General features: G+C 47.6%; 1 protein-coding gene across 1 annotated transcript in view; it reads right to left on the bottom strand.

Moving 5' to 3' along the window:
* Window positions 1-17,558, bottom strand: part of CDHR3 (cadherin related family member 3) — a 102,511-nt gene that overhangs the window by 45,593 nt on the left and 39,360 nt on the right. The window contains exons 2-4 of the mRNA XM_040471598.1: window positions 10,029-10,231; window positions 4,146-4,311; window positions 774-871 (exon numbers count right to left, since the gene is read on the bottom strand). Of these exons, the coding sequence (XP_040327532.1) occupies window positions 774-871; window positions 4,146-4,311; window positions 10,029-10,231 (467 nt within the window). The remainder of the gene's footprint in view (window positions 1-773; window positions 872-4,145; window positions 4,312-10,028; window positions 10,232-17,558) is intronic.

The raw sequence follows: 17,558 nt of genomic DNA, 5'->3' as shown, positions 1-17,558 counted from the left end.
GATTCCTCCTGTTCTTTGGAATTTCTGGGACTCTTTTTCTTTTTTTTTTTAACTTGGCTCCAAACAGCTTGACCTCATCTCTTGAAAACAAGTGTTAATGCCGGCCTTTGGGATACACATTTTCCACTTACTTTTAAAAGAATATAGCTGGGGGGGGTGGGGGGGTGGGGAGGGGGCTGGAGTGCCTGGGTGGCTCAGTCGGTTGGGCATCCGAGTTTGGCTCAGGTCATGATCTCACCGTTCATGGGTTCAAGCCCCGCATCGGGCTCTGTGCTGACAGCTCAGAGCCTGGAGCCTGCTTCGGATTCTGTGTCTCCCTCTCTGTCTCTGCCCCTCACACTCTGTCTCTCTCAAAAATCAATAAACATTAAAAAAAAGTTTAAAGAATATGGCTGGATTTGTATTAACTTAGAATTTAAAAATACTGAGCAGTTTTAATATGCCAGGCACTTGTGCTAAGTGGCTTTATGTGCATGATTTAACACTTACAGTTCCCCAGCTGTGGAAGGTGCTATTGTTCTTCCATTTTTATAGAGGAAGAAATGGAAGCTCAGAGAGGTTAAGAACTCGTCTAAGATCACACAGGGCCATGAATCTTATCCGGGGTATCCAGAGCTCCCTCACCCATTCCAACACCCCCTATACTCTGTGCTATGGACAGCACAGTCCTCCCATATCACTGCCCCAACGGCCCCCCACAGCAGGCCGAGGCTCCAGGCTCCTGGGTCAAAGGCAGCTTGGAGAAGCCCTTCTTGTTCAACAAGGAGACTTACACTGAGGGGTATGCTTCGGTTTGTGTCTTCTGGATCGAAGGCCTCCACCTGATAAATGAATCCAGGATTTGCTCCTTCCACTATGTACAGGTCTAGACCTATATTGGCGTCCAGAGTGGAAGAAGACACATTTCATTAGACAAAGCAAATGAGGAATTACGAAACCGGGACCAGCCGTACATGGCCGAAGGGAACCGAGTGCACCGGCATCGTGGGAAAGGCGGACGCGGTGACGGAGGCGGTGAGTAAGCCCACCGGCCCGTGGGCGTGAGCGGACCGCTTATGGGAATTTATAACGCGCTCGGTGGCCAAGCTGGCAGCACCTCTCCCCACCTTTCCTTTGCTGAGAGGTGACCTTGGGGAGGAGCCTCCTGCAAGAGGCTGGTTCCTGATCCACTCTCACGTGCAAATTCCTCTGAAACCTAACCAAGGTCACCTCCGGAAGTGAACTTAGCATGTCAGCTGAAATGAATGATGTGCAAAAGGAATAAGGGAGGGAGAGGGCTGCAGAGGCTCAGGGAGGGGACCAGAAATTGGTTTCATCTACTTCAGAGTTCTCGCAGCCAGGGGGAACCAGCCCCTTGGCCCCACCAGCCTTGCCTAGGGGTATCTCTCTCTCTGAGAACCCTTCCTTCTGAGAGACGGCTGAGAACGCGCATATCCACTCACTCTTTGGAGGTATCGTGGTGAGGACTTATGTTTTCTCCTTTATCTTCATAACACTCTGTAAGGAGGTATTGTAATTATCTCTACTTTACAAATGAGGGAATGGGCTCTGGGAAGTGATGGGGCTGTCTCAGCTAGGAAGGAGGTGAGGGCATAAAAATTCAAACCCAGTCCACCTTCCATAGGCGCTCCAGCTCCCATTCACCTTCGTCACTGCTTGTGCTTCCATTCAAGTCAGTATATACTGAGTTCTCACTACTGCACCAGACACGGATCCATCTACGCATTGGGAAGGCAGCGGTTCCCCAAACCCAAAGCCCTGCTCTCACTGGGCTTCCATTATAGTGGGAAGATCCAGACAAAGGAAATGAGCAAAGTATGTGAATGTTACGGAGCGATGTCACGGGGAAAATCAGGGAATGGCGTGTTGTGGGTTGGGTTCCAACGTGAAATGGAGTGGTTGTGTAAAGTTCGCGGACACTTGAGTCAAGATTCTTAAAGAAATGAGGTGCCGCCATAAATATGGGGGAGGGGCAAAGAGTAAATGCAGACGCTGACTCTGACAGGTGGTGCCTGGGGCACTGACAGTCCGGTGAGGAGGCTGGGACTGCCATAGCGGAGGAGTAGCAGGCAATGTGTGGGAGAGGACATGGTGGAGGCTGGAGCAGTCTTGCCAGTTTGGATTGCCTTAAGGAGTCTCTGGCTCTCGTTTTAAGGGAGATGAGAAGTTCCTGTAGGGTTTTAAGCAGAGGGGTGCCTTGATTTAACTGATATTTCCCAAGATCCTTCTGGCTGCTATGCGGAGAACAGATTGGCAGGGGCTAGGGCAGAGCAGGGAGACCAGTTAGCCGGCCATTGCAATAAGCCATGCAGTCATGTGTGGTGACACTTGACCGGTGCCTTGTGCCATGGTGGTAGTGACGGGGATGCCAGGCAGCGGTCAGACTGCGGGGACTTGGAAGGGGCGAGATTTCCCAACGGTTTTGATGTTGGGTATGAAGGAGAGAGGAGTCATGGCTGACTTTGAAGTTTTGGTCCAAGCAACTGGAATGCTGGAGGTGCCATTAACTAAGAGGGGAAAGACAGGAGAAGCAGATTTTGGGGGGTGGGGGGTGTTGGGGGTCGGGAGTGAAGTGGGAGCTGAGGGTTTGGTTTGGGGGCATGTCAAGTTGGAAATGTCACGTTATGACACCGATTCCAATGTGGGGCAGATTTTGTATACCACCAAACAATCCTCTGACACTGGCTGGCAGTTCTACAATTCGACTCAATTCTGATACTATCTACCCAGAGACAGCATTCAGATTCCGCAGGCCAAGAACTCAGTCCCACGAGACATGTCCACCACCACCCCCACCCCCCGCCACTTCAGATGTCAATTTCCAGTTCAGGTTGTCATCTGTGCTTCTGACCCACAAGCTGTAAGTCTGAGTTTCCCACCATCCCCTCTTGGGGTTTGGTGAATTTGCTAGAGGGGATCACATGACTTGGAAATATTTTACTTACTAGATTACTGGCTTATTGCAAAAGGCTATAACTCAAGAACAGATAGATATAAGAGATGCATAGGGTATGATATGGGGAAAGGGGCACAGAGCGTCTATGCTCTCTGGGTACACTGCTCTCCAGGAAGAGAGGGTTTGTTCACCAACCTGGAAGCTTTGCCAACCCCACCCTTTTGTGGTTTTATGGAGGCTTGATTACAAAGGCATGGCTAATTACATCATTGGCCATTGGTGATTGAGCTCAGTCTCCACCCCCCTTCCCTCCACAGAGGTGGGGACAAAGTGGAGGATGGGAGTCAGAGTTGCAACCTTCTAATCACATGGTTGGCTCCACTGGCCAACCTACTTAGGTTTGGGTGACCTGGGGACATTCCAAAAGTCACCTCACAGTATCCCAGATGCCTACTAGACATGGCAGATGGAGGGGCGCCTGGGTGGCGCAGTCGGTTGAGCGTCCGACTTCAGCCAGGTCACGATCTCGCGGTCCGTGAGTTCGAGCCCCGCGTCAGGCTCTGGGCTGATGGCTCGGAGCCTGGAGCCTGTTTCCGATTCTGTGTCTCCCTCTCTCTCTCTGCCCCTCCCCCGTTCATGCTCTGTCTCTCTCTGTCCCAAAAAAAAAAAAAAAAAAAAATAGACATGGCAGATGGAGATATCGGGTAAGATGGCTAGATGTTTGAGTCAGGGGTTCAGAGGAGAAGACTGGACTAACATGGAGGTTGTCAGTATGGATGGCATTCAAAGGCATGAGCATGGGCAAGATTATGCAGGAAGTTACCCTATGCTCCAGTCCTTTATATTGTCCCTGCTCTGCAGCAGAGCCCAGTCACACACTGCCCTCCAGGCCTCCATGGGGAGAATTAACAAGTGAGTCAATGCCCGCAGCACACGGTAATGAGTCTCTGATGGGCTCATCCCAGCTTCCTCCAGAATGATCCACTCGAGGTCCCAGAGCCTCAGTTTCCTCCCCAGGTCTGAGAGATTCCCAAGAGAAGCGACAGAGGTGAGGGGCTTTGTAAATCGTTGGGCATCATTATTGGAAGTCCTGTGCTGGAGGACATTTCATTTATTCCCTGCTCATTAAGCAGATGCCTTTTCCAGGGAAACAGCTGCTTGTTTACTTACTTGTCTGCTTTGCTCAGCCCCCCCAGGGTCCTCCCCTGTGCCACCGTCTGGCCATACCGCACACCCCAGTGTATCTTACCTTTTGCCAAGTTGCCTTGAAACTCAGGCGGCTCGTTCACATCTGTTACCTGGACGGTCAGGATCTGTAGGTCAGTGACACCAACGTCATCCTTAACATAAATCTGCAACTCAAATATGTTTGGTTCCATTTCAAAGTCTAGTTGTTCCTTCCCACTGGTGACAACCTAAAAGCAAATGCAGAATTCTTAGTAACCCTGTGGAAGAAGATATGTTTGGTATGCATGCATTTTGCAAAGGGATGTTACTAGGAAGGAAACAACCAGCATCCTTTCCCTCAGTGTCAAAGGAAGGGGTTGTTTTCCCTTAGTCCGTCCAACAGAAGCCCCATGACACTCCACTAAAGGGGCTCCTGCATGTGATGCCACTTTTCCTGGGAAAGAAAAATATTTAGGTGACATCCTGGTTCCATCCACTGGAGATGGAAAGCCAGGGGTTAAAACCCTGCTTGTCACTACTTGGGGTTGGCGCCTAGGCAAGTCTACTCTGAATGTAGTTAGGTTTTCTGACACTGTACTTTCCTGTGATTGCTGTTAAGTTGCATCTTGGCGTAGCACACCATGCTAACTTTCCCAAGGCCATGTCCAAGAGTAAACAAGGGAAGGATACATCTGCAGAAATAAGGAACAATATATACTTACATCAACACCCTGTTAGTGTTTTTGTACATTTCCACACATCCTCCCACTATTGGAAACTTGTCCTCTGAATTGTGTTTTGGAAATGTGGGAGGGATACCAAGAACCAGGGATAGAGAGACATCACCAGAATCATCAGCAGGAACCCGGGAAGTCCATGATGGGAGGGTTCTGCTGAGGCTAACTGGAGGCCAGCTGGTGACCTCTCATGTCTACATGCACACTCCTGCCACCAGCTCAGACCACGGAGTTCCCAGAGTCCTTTTGGACATTTCATAAATGTCTTAATTATCCTAATGGAACCTTTTGGTTGTTAATACGAATGGGGCCAGGCAGGCATTCAGTATCCTGTCGTGAGGAGAGCACTTAGTTCCAATCTCACTTTCATGGCTGAACTTTGGTGTGACCTTGGGGAAGTCCTGTACCTTTCCCTGATTTTGCTTCCACATGATTATAAGTAGGTAAATAATCCTCGCCCTAGTTAAACAGGTGAGGTATAAGACAGGATATTATAACAAAGAATAGGGGACAGCGTTCCTTGTGAGCCGTGTTTAGCCAGGGAAGGCTTCATGGAGGCGGCTATGGGTTTCATGTTTGACTTTTCAAGATCTGGGCTGCAGATCTGGGCTGGTGGAGTGAAGACAGCCACAGATGGGAATGAGTCCGTGCAGTGGAGGGAGAAAGTGTGGAGGAGGGCTGAGAGAGACAAAGATGTAGTCTTGTCACTACCGTGAGCAGGGGTCAGCCTGGCGCCCACATATGTGGAGATGACCCGTCTCTGCGTCTGACGCCTGTAAGGAGAGAGGCAGCATAAGCGAGGCGTCCAGAGCATAGACTCTGGAGCCGGGCTGACTGGCTTTAGAGCCCAGCCTTCCCATTTGTTAACCCATCTGTGCCTCCATTTCCCCATCTGTGAAATGGGGACAATAAGAGCATCTACTTTAGAGGGTTGTTGTAAGGATGAAATGAGTGAAGCCACGGAACACTTAGATCACTGTTTAGCACTGAGCAAGCACCCAGCAAATGAGAGCCAGAAACCGTGCAGTGAGCATTTGTCCCCCAGAGCAGCTCCCTCTGTCATGACCCATTCTGTTTCCTTGATTTAGACCCGAGCTTCCTGCTAAGCCCGGAGGCCTCTCCTGAACCCCAAGCTTGAGCAGATCCTTTACCACAATATTACCCACTGACAGCTCCGTGTCCTTGGGAACTAGCTCTGATTCCCCAGAGGAAGGAAACAATACAGTCAAAGAAAGAGTCCAAAATACTACATTTTGGAGTCAGAGGAACTGGGTTGCTACCAACACAAATGGGGGAGTTGTTTTTGCTGTTGCTACCAGCATTCATTAAGTGTTTACGTGCCGGGCTCTTGCCAAGCCATTTTGCCGAGTATCTTATTAAGTCGTGGCAACAACCACAGGTTGGTGAAGGTTCCCTGTGTTTCACGGGTAAGGAGACTAGGCCAGGGAGGGGAAGGTGCTCCAAAGGTCATTGCTGGGAGCGGTGGAGCCTCCATTTGGTGGCAGGCAATCTGGCTGCTGAGTTAGGATGAAAGACAATGTTTGGTCTCAGGTATGTTAAGTCTGAGGTCATTCTGGTCAAAGCTCAACAAATTTGCTGGTGACAGTGGGTGAGGGAATAGGAGAGTCTGGCTGAGAGAGAAAGAGGGGCAGGTGCAGGCCTCCACACAACCTCCGAGCAATGCTTGCATGCCTGCCCGGCTTCTCAGAACTATCCTTCTTCTTCTTCTTTTTAATGTTTATTTATTTTTGAGAGAGAGGTGAGAGAGAGACAGAGAGAGAGAACAAGTGGGGAAAGGGTAGAGAGAGAGGGAGACACAGAATCCAAAGCAGGCTCCAGGCTCTGAGCCGTCAGCACAGACCCCAGCGTGGAGCTTGAACTCATGAACCGTGAGATGATGACTTGAGCCGAAGTCAGACTCTTAACTAACTGAGCCACCCAGGCGCCTCTCAGAGTTATCCTTCTTGCTGCTGTTATGGGAGAAAACTCCATGACTAACAATTGGCCACATGTGGCCAAATGGGGCTCTGACATCTCTCTTGCTGGGCATTAGTGGGCCAGCGCAGAGTAGGGACTGCGAGCTAGGGTTCTTGGGCCAGCTTGCCAGATCCCAAGTCTCAAGTTGGCCACCAACTAGCTAAGTGAACCTGGGCACACTGCTCGGCCTCTCCATGCCTCCGTGCCCCACCTCTAACATGCAAATAACGGTGGTACAGCACTCATGGTCCTATTGTGAGTATTATATCAATGAATTCACAAAAAATTTAGGGGGATTCCTGGTATATGACAAATGCGCCATACACATGAGTTGTTATCATTAGATCATTGTCACAAATCCTCCTTGCCTGCCCCCTGTCCCCAGAAGTCTCAGCAGCTGTGTTTGAAAGTAGAGAGGCCTGAGCTCTGGCGTGATTCAGAGGTCACCCTCCGAAAGCCCTGTACAATGAAGTCCCAAGGCCAACGGTAACCAGACCTCTGGACCAGAGACCCAAAAACCTCACCATTGGACTTCTCCTGCAGACTGTCCAGTCAGCCCAAGGAGGAGTCAGGTTCTACTGTGGTGGTAGCTCTTATGAACATTTGGGGTAGGAGAAAAGGATTTTTTTTTTATGTTTATTTATTTTGAGAGAAAGAGAGCATGCATGGGGGAAAGGCAGAGAGATGGGGAGGAAGAGAATCCCAAGCAGGCTCCACACTGTCAGCACAGAGCCCGACACAGGGCTGGATCTCATGAGCCGTAAGTCAAGAGTCAGACGCTTAACTGACTGAGCCACCCAGGCACCCCGAGAATAAGATCTTTTTGGAGGGGATAGTTGATGCCATTGGGTGGTTTCTGGGGAAAAGCAACCAATTCTTAAGAATAGCTTCAGGACTTACGAATGCGTGGCCAGTCCTAGTGCTGGCACAGAGTCCAGGAGGGCACCAGGGCTGGGACAGTCCCCTGAACACTGGAGCCCACATCAGTTGAGGTGCTAATAAAATTGCCATTTCTAGAGTTCAGGAATAGGATGGAATTCTTCCTTGACTGATAGCCCTGTGTGAATCCCATCAAACATGGAAAAGGTAGGTATTTCCACCTGATTTGGGGGCTTGCCAAAACAGCAACAATGTGCATGGCAATGTAAGAAAAAAAGCCTAAGATTGGTGGTCAGGTGACCTGAGTTAAGTGCTTATTTCATCTTTAATGGCTATGTGATCTCAGACAATTCAGTTAAACTTGCCATCTCTTTATGATCTTAGTTCTGAACTGGAATAAAGCATTTTACTTTTATTTGTTTGATTTTTTTTTTTTTTTTAAAGAGAGAATGCAAGCAGGGGGGATTTAAGGCTCCACACTCGGCAGAGAGCCCAATGCATGGCTCTATCCCACCACCCTCAGATCATGCCCTGAACTGAAATTAAGAGTTGGATGCTCAACCGAGTCACCCAAGTGTCCCAGCAATAAAGCACTTTAAACAGTGATAATATCAGTGTCAGTAGTAACATCAAGAGATCAGGATGCATATCTGAAGCAGCACGGTCACCATCATCATTAAAGGCAGTAGACTATCGAGGCTAAGGGAGGGAGCTCTTAGTGGGAACAACCCAGATGTCTGTCAGTTGATGAACAGATGGGCAAAATGTGGTCTGTCCAGATGGTAGAATACGATTCAGTCACGAAAAGGAATGAAGTACTGACACACGATACAACATGGGTGACCCATGAAATTTTTTGCTTCAGGGAAACTGGCCGGTCATTAAAGACCACATACAATGCAAATCTATTCAGAGACAATGTCCACAATAGGCAAATCCGTTAAGACAGAAAGGAGATTAGTGGGTGCCAGCGACTGGGGGAAATAGGAAAAGGGGAGTGACTGCCGATAGACTAGGGGTTCAATTGGGCGTGATGGGATGTTCTGAAATTAGATTGTGGTGGTGGTCTGTGAAATGCTAAAAACCACCGAATTGTACATTTTATTTTTTATTTTTATCTTTTTAAACATTTATTTTTGAGAGACAGAGCGGGGGAGGGGCAGAGAGAGAGGGAGACACAGAATCCAAAGCAGGCTCCAGGCTCCGAGCTGTCAGCACAGAGCCCAATGCGGGGCTCGATCTCACGAACCATGAAATCATAACCTGAGCCGAAGTCAGACACTTAACGCACTGAGCCGCCCAGGTGCCCCCTGAATTGTACATTTTAAATGGGTGACTTCTATAATGTACACATTATATCTCAATGAAGCTGTTTATAAGACTAGTCAGAGATATGAAGTCAGGCTTCCTGGGTTCTAGCTTCAGCTCAGCCACCTGAGAGCTGTGCAACCCAGGGCAAGGTATCTCATATCTCTGTTAAATTTTGCTTCGGTTTCCTGCATCTGTAAAAAGGGCTAGTAATATAAATAAAATCATTGGGTTGTTGGAAGATTACAAGAGTAAACACATGTAGAACAGGTTCCACAGTGTCCAGCCAATACCGCATGCTGTGTAAGTGCAAGCAATTGGCAGGGCTTATAGGAACAGATGAACAGCAGCTGTGGAAGATGAGCCAGATGTCAAGGGCCAGGTAGACAGGGCAGGTGAGTCACAGAACCAGCATCTGGGGCCCGGGAATGTACACTGGATACTGAGGTGAAGACCTCCTGAATGGGGTGCTGAGAATACCGTGTTCCTGCGCTCTGGCCCTCAAGTCATGGCTCTTGAATGTGAATTACTGAGTCTAAATTATCCACGAGGAAACAGTCACACAGCACAGCTGCCCATTTAGACTTGGATTTCTATGAAGGGTGTGTTCTTCCATATTAAATAAGTCTCCTCATAGATTTCCTTCTGAAAAATCACAGAATTCGAGAAAAGCAGCATCACCGGACACAAGTTCATCAGCGCCTGGCTTTTGAGGAGACGAATACCCAAACTATGCCACCCAAAGAATTTAGTTACTGTCAGTACACTTCTAATGCCTGATATCATGTAAGGGCGGTTGGCAATAAGAAACAAGACTTTTATTTGTAATAAATTGGGCATTTGGTCACTGCACTGGATTGAGTGAAGAAAGAAGGTCCCAAGTGCTCTGGGGCATCTAGCACAGAGGGCTTTATGGTGCCCCAAACAGCCCTTGTGGATCTTACTAGAGGAGAGATTGAACCAGGGAAAGAGGAGGAAATGATCACTGATCTGGAATCCCATCCATCCTCAGCTTCAGGACCCCTCTTTGTGGACAACTCCCCCTGGGAGTGAGATGTGCTTGCCTCAAAGTCGGTGCCTGACAGCCAGTTCACTTTGAAGGCATCAGTGAGGGGGCTTGAGTTGATGATCAGGGGAAACCCCGGGGTCACAGGTGCCAGCGATGCTGATAAATTCACAGAAAACTTGTGCACTGAAGTCTCAGGTGGAGAATTCTCAGCCACGTTGCTTGTAGCAGGCAAATGGATTAGGCGTAGTGCTTCTGTCCCTGTGGGTTTAAGAAGGATGCAAAATAACATGAACATAAAGCCTTGTGCTGGGAAAAAGGACTTAACAGCTCGCTCTATGGTTTCAACTCGTAGCTCGGGGCAACGATGGAACCTGGTCACTCTTGCCAGGACTGGAAATGGAAATCTGAGATCTTCTGGGAGCCAAGAAAACCACCACAAAACAACCATGAAATCTGCTTTTGTCATTCTGTAAATAAAGCTGCTGCATTTCTCTTGTCTCCCCGCACCCCTTCTCTTTTCTTTGTGAAGGGCTAGAGAAACAGAAACATGATGCCTTTGGAGACGGACATTCACTTGAAGGACCTAGTCCCATCATGACTCAGGTAGTTTACAAGAGTTTATTTGCCTGGTCTGTGTCAGTGTTTGATTCAGAGGTCATCAAAAATGGGGCGATCATGATTGGCAAGCCCCAAAATCATGTTAGATCTCCTTACATCTGTAAGTAATCTCCAGGACAATTGTTTGTTATTGTTGGATGCTGGGGGCATCATGCAGAGATCTTGATTGATGTATCATCAATGTTAATGTTAATGTTAATGTATCATCTTGATTGATACATTAACTCCCATTTCACAGACAAGAAAACGTGAGACTCAGTGAAGGCGCGTGCATTGCCTTGGACTGCACGTCAGACAGGGACTTTGACAATTTAAGAGAAAGTATGCTTCTTCCAGGAAAATACTGGGACATTCTTAGGTCTCCTCAATACTCTGCAAGATCTTGCCAATATAGAGAAGACCAGCAGCTCCTGCTCTTTCATGCTTCCATGGTGATGCTTACTCAGGGTGTGGGGGGGGGGGGTGAAAATTGTCCTGCCCCAAAAAAACCCACGTTCACTCAGAACCTCAGGATGTACCTGATTTGGAAATAGAGTCTTTGCAGATTAACTGGTTAAGAGGAGATCATTCCAGATTAGGGAGGGCCCTGACCCACCAAATGATGTCCTTATAAGAAGAGGACAGAACACAGAGACACAGGAGGAAGAAAAGCACGTTATGCTAGAGGCAGGAATTGAACTAATGCATCTACAAGCCAAGGAGAAGCAAGCAAGCACCAAAAGCTAGGAAGCACACATGGAACAGATCTTCTTCAGAGTTTCTAGAAGGAACCAACCCTGTCCCCACCTTGACCTCAGACCTCTGACCTCCTGAACTATCGGCATTTCAGTTCCTGTTGTTCTAAGCCATCCACTGTGTGGTAGTTTACTGTGACAGCTCTAGGAACTCAGTACACTTCTCCAGTTGCCAAATAAGTGCATAAGGTAAAATCCTTTCTCTCATTTACTCCTTGAAACAATCCTCTCACATAGGCATTAATGTCACCATTTTACAGATGAGGAAACTGAGCTGAATAATAACAAGTAACAGAACCAAACTTTATGCTGAAGCCCTACTTGTTAGCCAGTTTCCTGATCGTGGCCACCTTTAGCCCTGGGAGACGAACTACCTGGAATTCTGGGAGGAAGTACAGGGGGCAGTAAGAGGATCAGTCCTACCAAAAGGTGTACAACTTCTAGAAACAAACCAGCCGTGGAAAAATGCTGGCTTTTGTAAGAGAATGTTTTTATTTCAAAATTGGGGGCGGGGCTTCAGAGAAGTAGATGCAAATGTAGGAAAAATGGAAATATAAACATACTGATACAAGCTTTCATAACTCTAAAATCATTGGGGCACCTGGGTGGCTCAGTCAATTAAGTGTCCGACTTTGGCTCAGGTCATGATCTCACGGTTTGTGAGTTCGAGCCCCGTGTCAGACTCTGTGCTGACAGCTCCGAGCCTGGAGCCTGCTTCGGATTCTGTGTCTCCCTGTCTCTTTTTTCCCCACTCACACTCTCTCTCTCTCTCTCTCTCTCTCTCTCTCTCTCTCTCTCTCAAAAATAAATAAACATTAAAAAAATTAAAAAATAAATCTAAAATCATCTTAGTTTAGAGACTAAAATACATTGTACACAAGTTATTTTTGATTGCAGGATTAGCCAGTTTTATGGACAAGGACTGTGCAAGGGCTCAGAAAAAACAGCTGAGGTTTAGGGTAACATGGATATGGATAGATTTTTTTTTTTAAATCTGTCAAAATGACTTTAATATTATAGCATTCTTGTAATAAAAATTCGGAGCAAGGGGTACCTAAGTGGCTCAGTTCCTTGAGTGTCCCAACTCTTGATTTAGGCCCAGGTCATGACCCCAGGGGTCAGGGGTCAGGGTCAGGTCATGGAGCCTGCTTGAGATTCTGTCTCTCTCTCTCTCTCTCTCTCTCTCTCTCTCTGCCCCTCCCCGCCTCTTAAAAATGGAGAGCAAAATAGTAAGCTTGGAATATTTAGAGGCAGAGTTCCCAAAAATAGTTTTTTTATTTAAAAAAAAAAAATTTTTTTAACGTTTGTTTATTTATGAGACAGAGAGAGACAGAGTATGAACGGGGGAGGGTCAGAGAGAGAGGGAGACATAGAATCTGAAACAGGCTCCAGGCTCTGAGCCATCAGCACAGATGCCTGACGCAGGGCTTGAACTCATGAACCGCGAGATCATGACCTGAGCTGAAGTCGGACGCTTAACCGACTGAGACACCCAGGCGCCCCCCAAAATAGTTTTTTTAAATGAGCAAATTAATCAATTGCTTTGGTGCTTAAGTTATTTTAGGCATAATTCCCTCTTGCTCTCTTTTCCCACAGTGGAAAATCACCAGGGCCCCCCTCCCCGTCCCCAGCTGTTCACCAGTGTTTCCTCTGTTCAGCAAGACAAGGGTAGTCCTAATAAGTAAAATGAAAGGTTGCCTATTTCAAGGGACCCCACCCCCCCACCTTCGCCTGCTCCTTCCCACTCACCCCAGTAACCTGGGCCTCTCCAGTCAAGAGGAAGGAAGCTTCTGCTCGTATTTCAGCAAAGCTAGAACTCCCTCAGTTTTTCTCCAGAGCAGCCTGCAGTTAGGGTGTGCCCAAATGAATAGACTGAAAACAAGTAACCACTTGCTTTTTCTAAGCTCCTACTCATCAGGCGTTGTGTAGGCTTTCCTGCCTGATCTCAGCTGTTCTAAACACAATCCTGCCATGTAGGTATTACCATCACCATTCTGCACATCTGTGATTGCACTCAGTAAGGGGCTGTGGCAGGCCTGGATCACTGCCTCTGGATCTTCTAGATGACAGATGGTACATACCAACTACAGACCGTCTGTCACGTGCCCATCGGGTGACCATGCACGTAAGGCACCATGCATCCTGATGGTGCTGGGGCCTGGTAAGAAATTGGCCCCTCCACCCAGATGTTAGATGTGGCGATGCAATCTGTAAGAGGCTGTTTGGGGGAACAGCATAAGGAATCGTGCTGGGATATTAGCTTGACATGGGCTCAGGGTGTGAGAGGCTTGCTAGGTGCCACTCGGGGCTTTCCACAGCCTCGCCCTGAACAGGCAGCTTACCATAGCCACCAACCTTGGTGCAACTCCTCTGATGAACTGAGAAGATCGGTCAAGCCGTGCTCTTCAAATATCTCCCACTGATATCATTTAGTTTGCTTTGCAGAGAGTGTTTCCACTGATCTTGTTGTGTTCATTTTAACTTTGATAAGCCCTGGGTTCTGGAAACTAATTCCATGAAAGAACCAGCCTTCCAATCCCAGGCACCTGACTCCAAGCACAAGTCTCTTTGCACAGCCGCACACTGCCCCCTCCTATTTGTAGAGCTTTCATACTCCTCCATGAATGGTCATATTTTACAAGGTAGTGAGGGAGATATTTTGAAGGGGGAAGGACAGAGGGAAGGTTAGAAGCCAGGGAAAGGCTCTCCCTAAGACACCACACGCTTGCCTTCTGAAGCTGGTCTTCCAAACTTTCTCTGGCAGTCTGAGCAAGAAAGAGGCTTTAATGGAATTTGACTTACACATGCATCTTAATTAAGGATCAAATTAGAATTGCTTGAAGCGTACACTTTGAAAAAGAAAGAACACGCAGAAGATTTATTATCAGTCACCGAGCCCACTGAAACATCTTGCTTGGGGTTGGGATCTGGATGGATGATGTGCTCACTTGTTTCGAAATGAGCGAAAGCGCTGCCTTGCCAGATATGGACCAACAAGGCCTCCTCCTGGAAGCCCGTGTTGGAATAATTAAGGCCTCTGCAGCCTCAGTTGTGGGGGAAGAAGCTGGCCACCCTGGGCCTCCGACACCAAAGTGACCGTGTGGTTCAGGAAGCGTGGGTGATGCCATCTTCTCCCTCCAGGAACACAGCTGCTCTCACAGTGTGATTTCAATACAGGGCAGTCCTTGCCTGAGACTGTCACTCAGTAAGTACCTTTTCTTTCTCCCCACTAGCTAATCAAAATGGTAGGGAGAGAGATCAAGGAGTGTTGTGAAAAAAGAATGAGATTTGGAATTGGAGCTCTTGCTTCAAGTTTGAGCTTTGCCACTACTTAACATGTGACCTTGGGCTGGTCCCTTAACTTCTCTGGGGCCCTCTGTCCACTTCTATCTCTCAGGGCTATGGTGCTGCACTATGGTAGCCATTAAACAGAGTTCAATTGCTAAACAAGACTCATAGAAGCCGAGAGAGAACGCTTGCAAATCTACAGTTGATTACAGAAAAAGGAGGCAGTATAGCAACAACATTAAGTGAATATCTGCACCAGGACTAAAGGTGGCCTCATGTCTTGAGGATCAGAGAGGCCAGGCACCAGCTTTTTTCATCCTGTTTTCCCTAAGGGTCATAACAGAATGCACTTGCTCAGATCAGAGACCACTGACGTATCTAATGATACCTCACAACCTGGGAACCCCAAATAGAGTCTCCACTGGACATTTTTCTATTCTGTTGGTCATGTAGGCACCATCTTGTTATATAACCAGCTTGCACAACAGGGTCTTCCAAGCCAGGTGCAAATCATCAATCTCACTGTTGTCAATAAACAATGCTTGCAGGCCCATACAAATAATTCGGAAACTCCCAGGACCCATGGGAGTGGCACCGTTAATCAGTGTGCTTCTTGCCTTGAGCAGAGGTCAGTTCTGTGCAGGAACTTCAGTGAAGCAACTCAGGCTAATTCCAGGCCTACGAGATTTCACTCTCACAGCAAAGATACCATACACTGAAAACGCATATACTCACCAAACCATCAAGCATTATAGAATATTGTTTCAGTATATGCAATGTCTTCCTGTGCCTTTAATTTCCAAGATGTATACCTCCCTAGGTGGGATTCTCACCTGTCTTCTTTGGGGAGCTGATCCATGCCAAGCAAGGCTAATAATAGCAGGGAGCCCTGAGTAAGACACAGAAGAAAAGATGGTGACTCTACTCGCGATTCTGGAAATTACACTGGGCCATAAGTAGCAGGAGAAAGATGTGTGTGTCTCAGAGCAACCCTCTGGTGCTGGCCCGAGAAGGCTGGTTTCTGGCAAACCTCTTCCAATTCCATGGGGGTGGAAATACAGATGGATTCCAGAGACTAAGTTCTTGAACTTGAGAGAGGAAGACAACCAGATTGCCATGGGAAGGAGGTAGGGGGAGTGCCGAGAGGAGGAACACCTTTTGTTCCTCTAAGGTTGACTCTACACAGGAAAGTGATGTTATAGAAGAAGTAGAAGCCTTTTACAATATTTGTTGGTTCCCATATATCAGATTGATCAGCCAACAGAAAGACTTTCAGGGGATGGGCTCCATGTTCCTGCCTTTTGAAATGATGAGAGCATTAATAATGAAAGGTTGCACCCAGTTCCTCAAGGAGCCTGAGACAGTGAGCCTTAGTCCTCTTTTTGACTTCCCAGCACTGCCTAGCACAAGATCAGGCAGGAGCAATGGCCAGCCTGGGGGGTCTTCCTAGAGAGACATGAGCTAGCCTCATGCCTGGTGCTCTGCGGAGAAGACTCAAGTCAATGGCACTGGTACCTTTTTCACGTTCATGTGGATCTTCCAGCTACCAAGGAACCCTTCTTTCATTAAACACCCTGGAATTTTTAATCCCCAAGAGAGTAACAAAAATGTTACTTCCCTTGAAGAACTTTCTCAAAATGTAGACAACTTTCAGCGGGCAGTGGATTTGAATACACAGAGGAATCCTTGCTAAGTCCTCCAGCTTCAGGAATGGCGTGTGGTCTTTTGGTACTGATAGAACCCGAAGACTGTTTCATCTCAACTCTTTTCCACCGGCGTGCTTGGGAGGTTTGTCTGCTTTATGTTCTCGTGGGGCTTTCCTCTGTAAGACGTCGTGGGAGTGCGACACCGTAACATCTGTAGCATCCTGGAGAGAAACTGTTTGATTTCTCTCATCTTAACAGGGGGTGGGAAGGACAGAAGCTAATTTAAATGACAGTACAAGCAGGCATCTGATCTAAATTTCTGTGTTGTGGGGGAAGGTATCAGTAAATGCGTGTGTGTGTGTAGGGGGGGGAGACCCAGAAAGGGATGATGATCCAAGAAAACAACAAATATTTATTGGATCCCTTATATATGTATGTGACATGCGGGGACCACACAGCAGTGAGAGATACAAAACCTGTTATTGCAGGGCTGACATTCCCCTTGAGGAAACACGACAGACACATAATGGATGAATTCTAGAATAACTCATACTACCTTTTGTTAAGCATTCATTTCGTGTGGGGCACTGTGTTCAAACCTTGGCATACATCCCATGTGTGGGCAAGAGGAGCTCCACGGTACAGTGGGAAGAGTACCCACCAGGAGTCAGGGCAATCCAGGTGGGCTCTCTGGAGGAGGTGGAGCTTGATTTGGGTGTTAGAGGATGCAGAGAAGTTAGACCAAATGAGAGGAAAGAGGATATTGTTTGAGATTATTATGGTGATGCCTGCTTCCAACACCCTGAAAGCAGGTGCCAGTGTGGCTGCCTCCCCCCCACCCCCCCCAATGTGACTCTAGCGTTTGAGAGGGAGGATAAGAATCGGGTTCTCAGACTCACAAAAGAAGGTGAGAGGGAGATAGTCTGCATCACAGCAGACCTTCCAAAAACCAAGATTTTCCCTTTGGAAGCAAAAGCGTGGTACAGTGCATGGTCTTTTGGAGATGGGGGTGGGGGTGGGGGTTGAGTGTGGTTTTGATAAGAAATTTCAAGTATTTATTGCAAACCTTTGTGATCTGTCCCTTTCACACGTCCAATAATAAGATTCCAAATGATCATATCCACTATGAGACGTTGGGTTCTTGCTAAATTCACTCTTTCCTCAATGGCAATGTCACCTCTTAACTCAAATGATTGTGGTCCTAGAAGCCTATATTTCTGGGAAAATCTCAAATGTTTACTTCAAGTGAGAGTCTGAGCTGCTCAAGACCCAGCCTCACAGTCCCTCTACCAAGTAGAA

Source organism: Herpailurus yagouaroundi, unplaced genomic scaffold (genome assembly GCF_014898765.1).
Source record: "Herpailurus yagouaroundi ecotype Mexico unplaced genomic scaffold, PumYag 100, whole genome shotgun sequence".
In the NCBI taxonomy this organism is placed as follows: Eukaryota; Metazoa; Chordata; class Mammalia; order Carnivora; family Felidae; genus Herpailurus; species Herpailurus yagouaroundi.
Note: the sequence above shows the minus strand (reverse complement) of the source record. Positions and strands in the feature narration are given on the sequence as shown.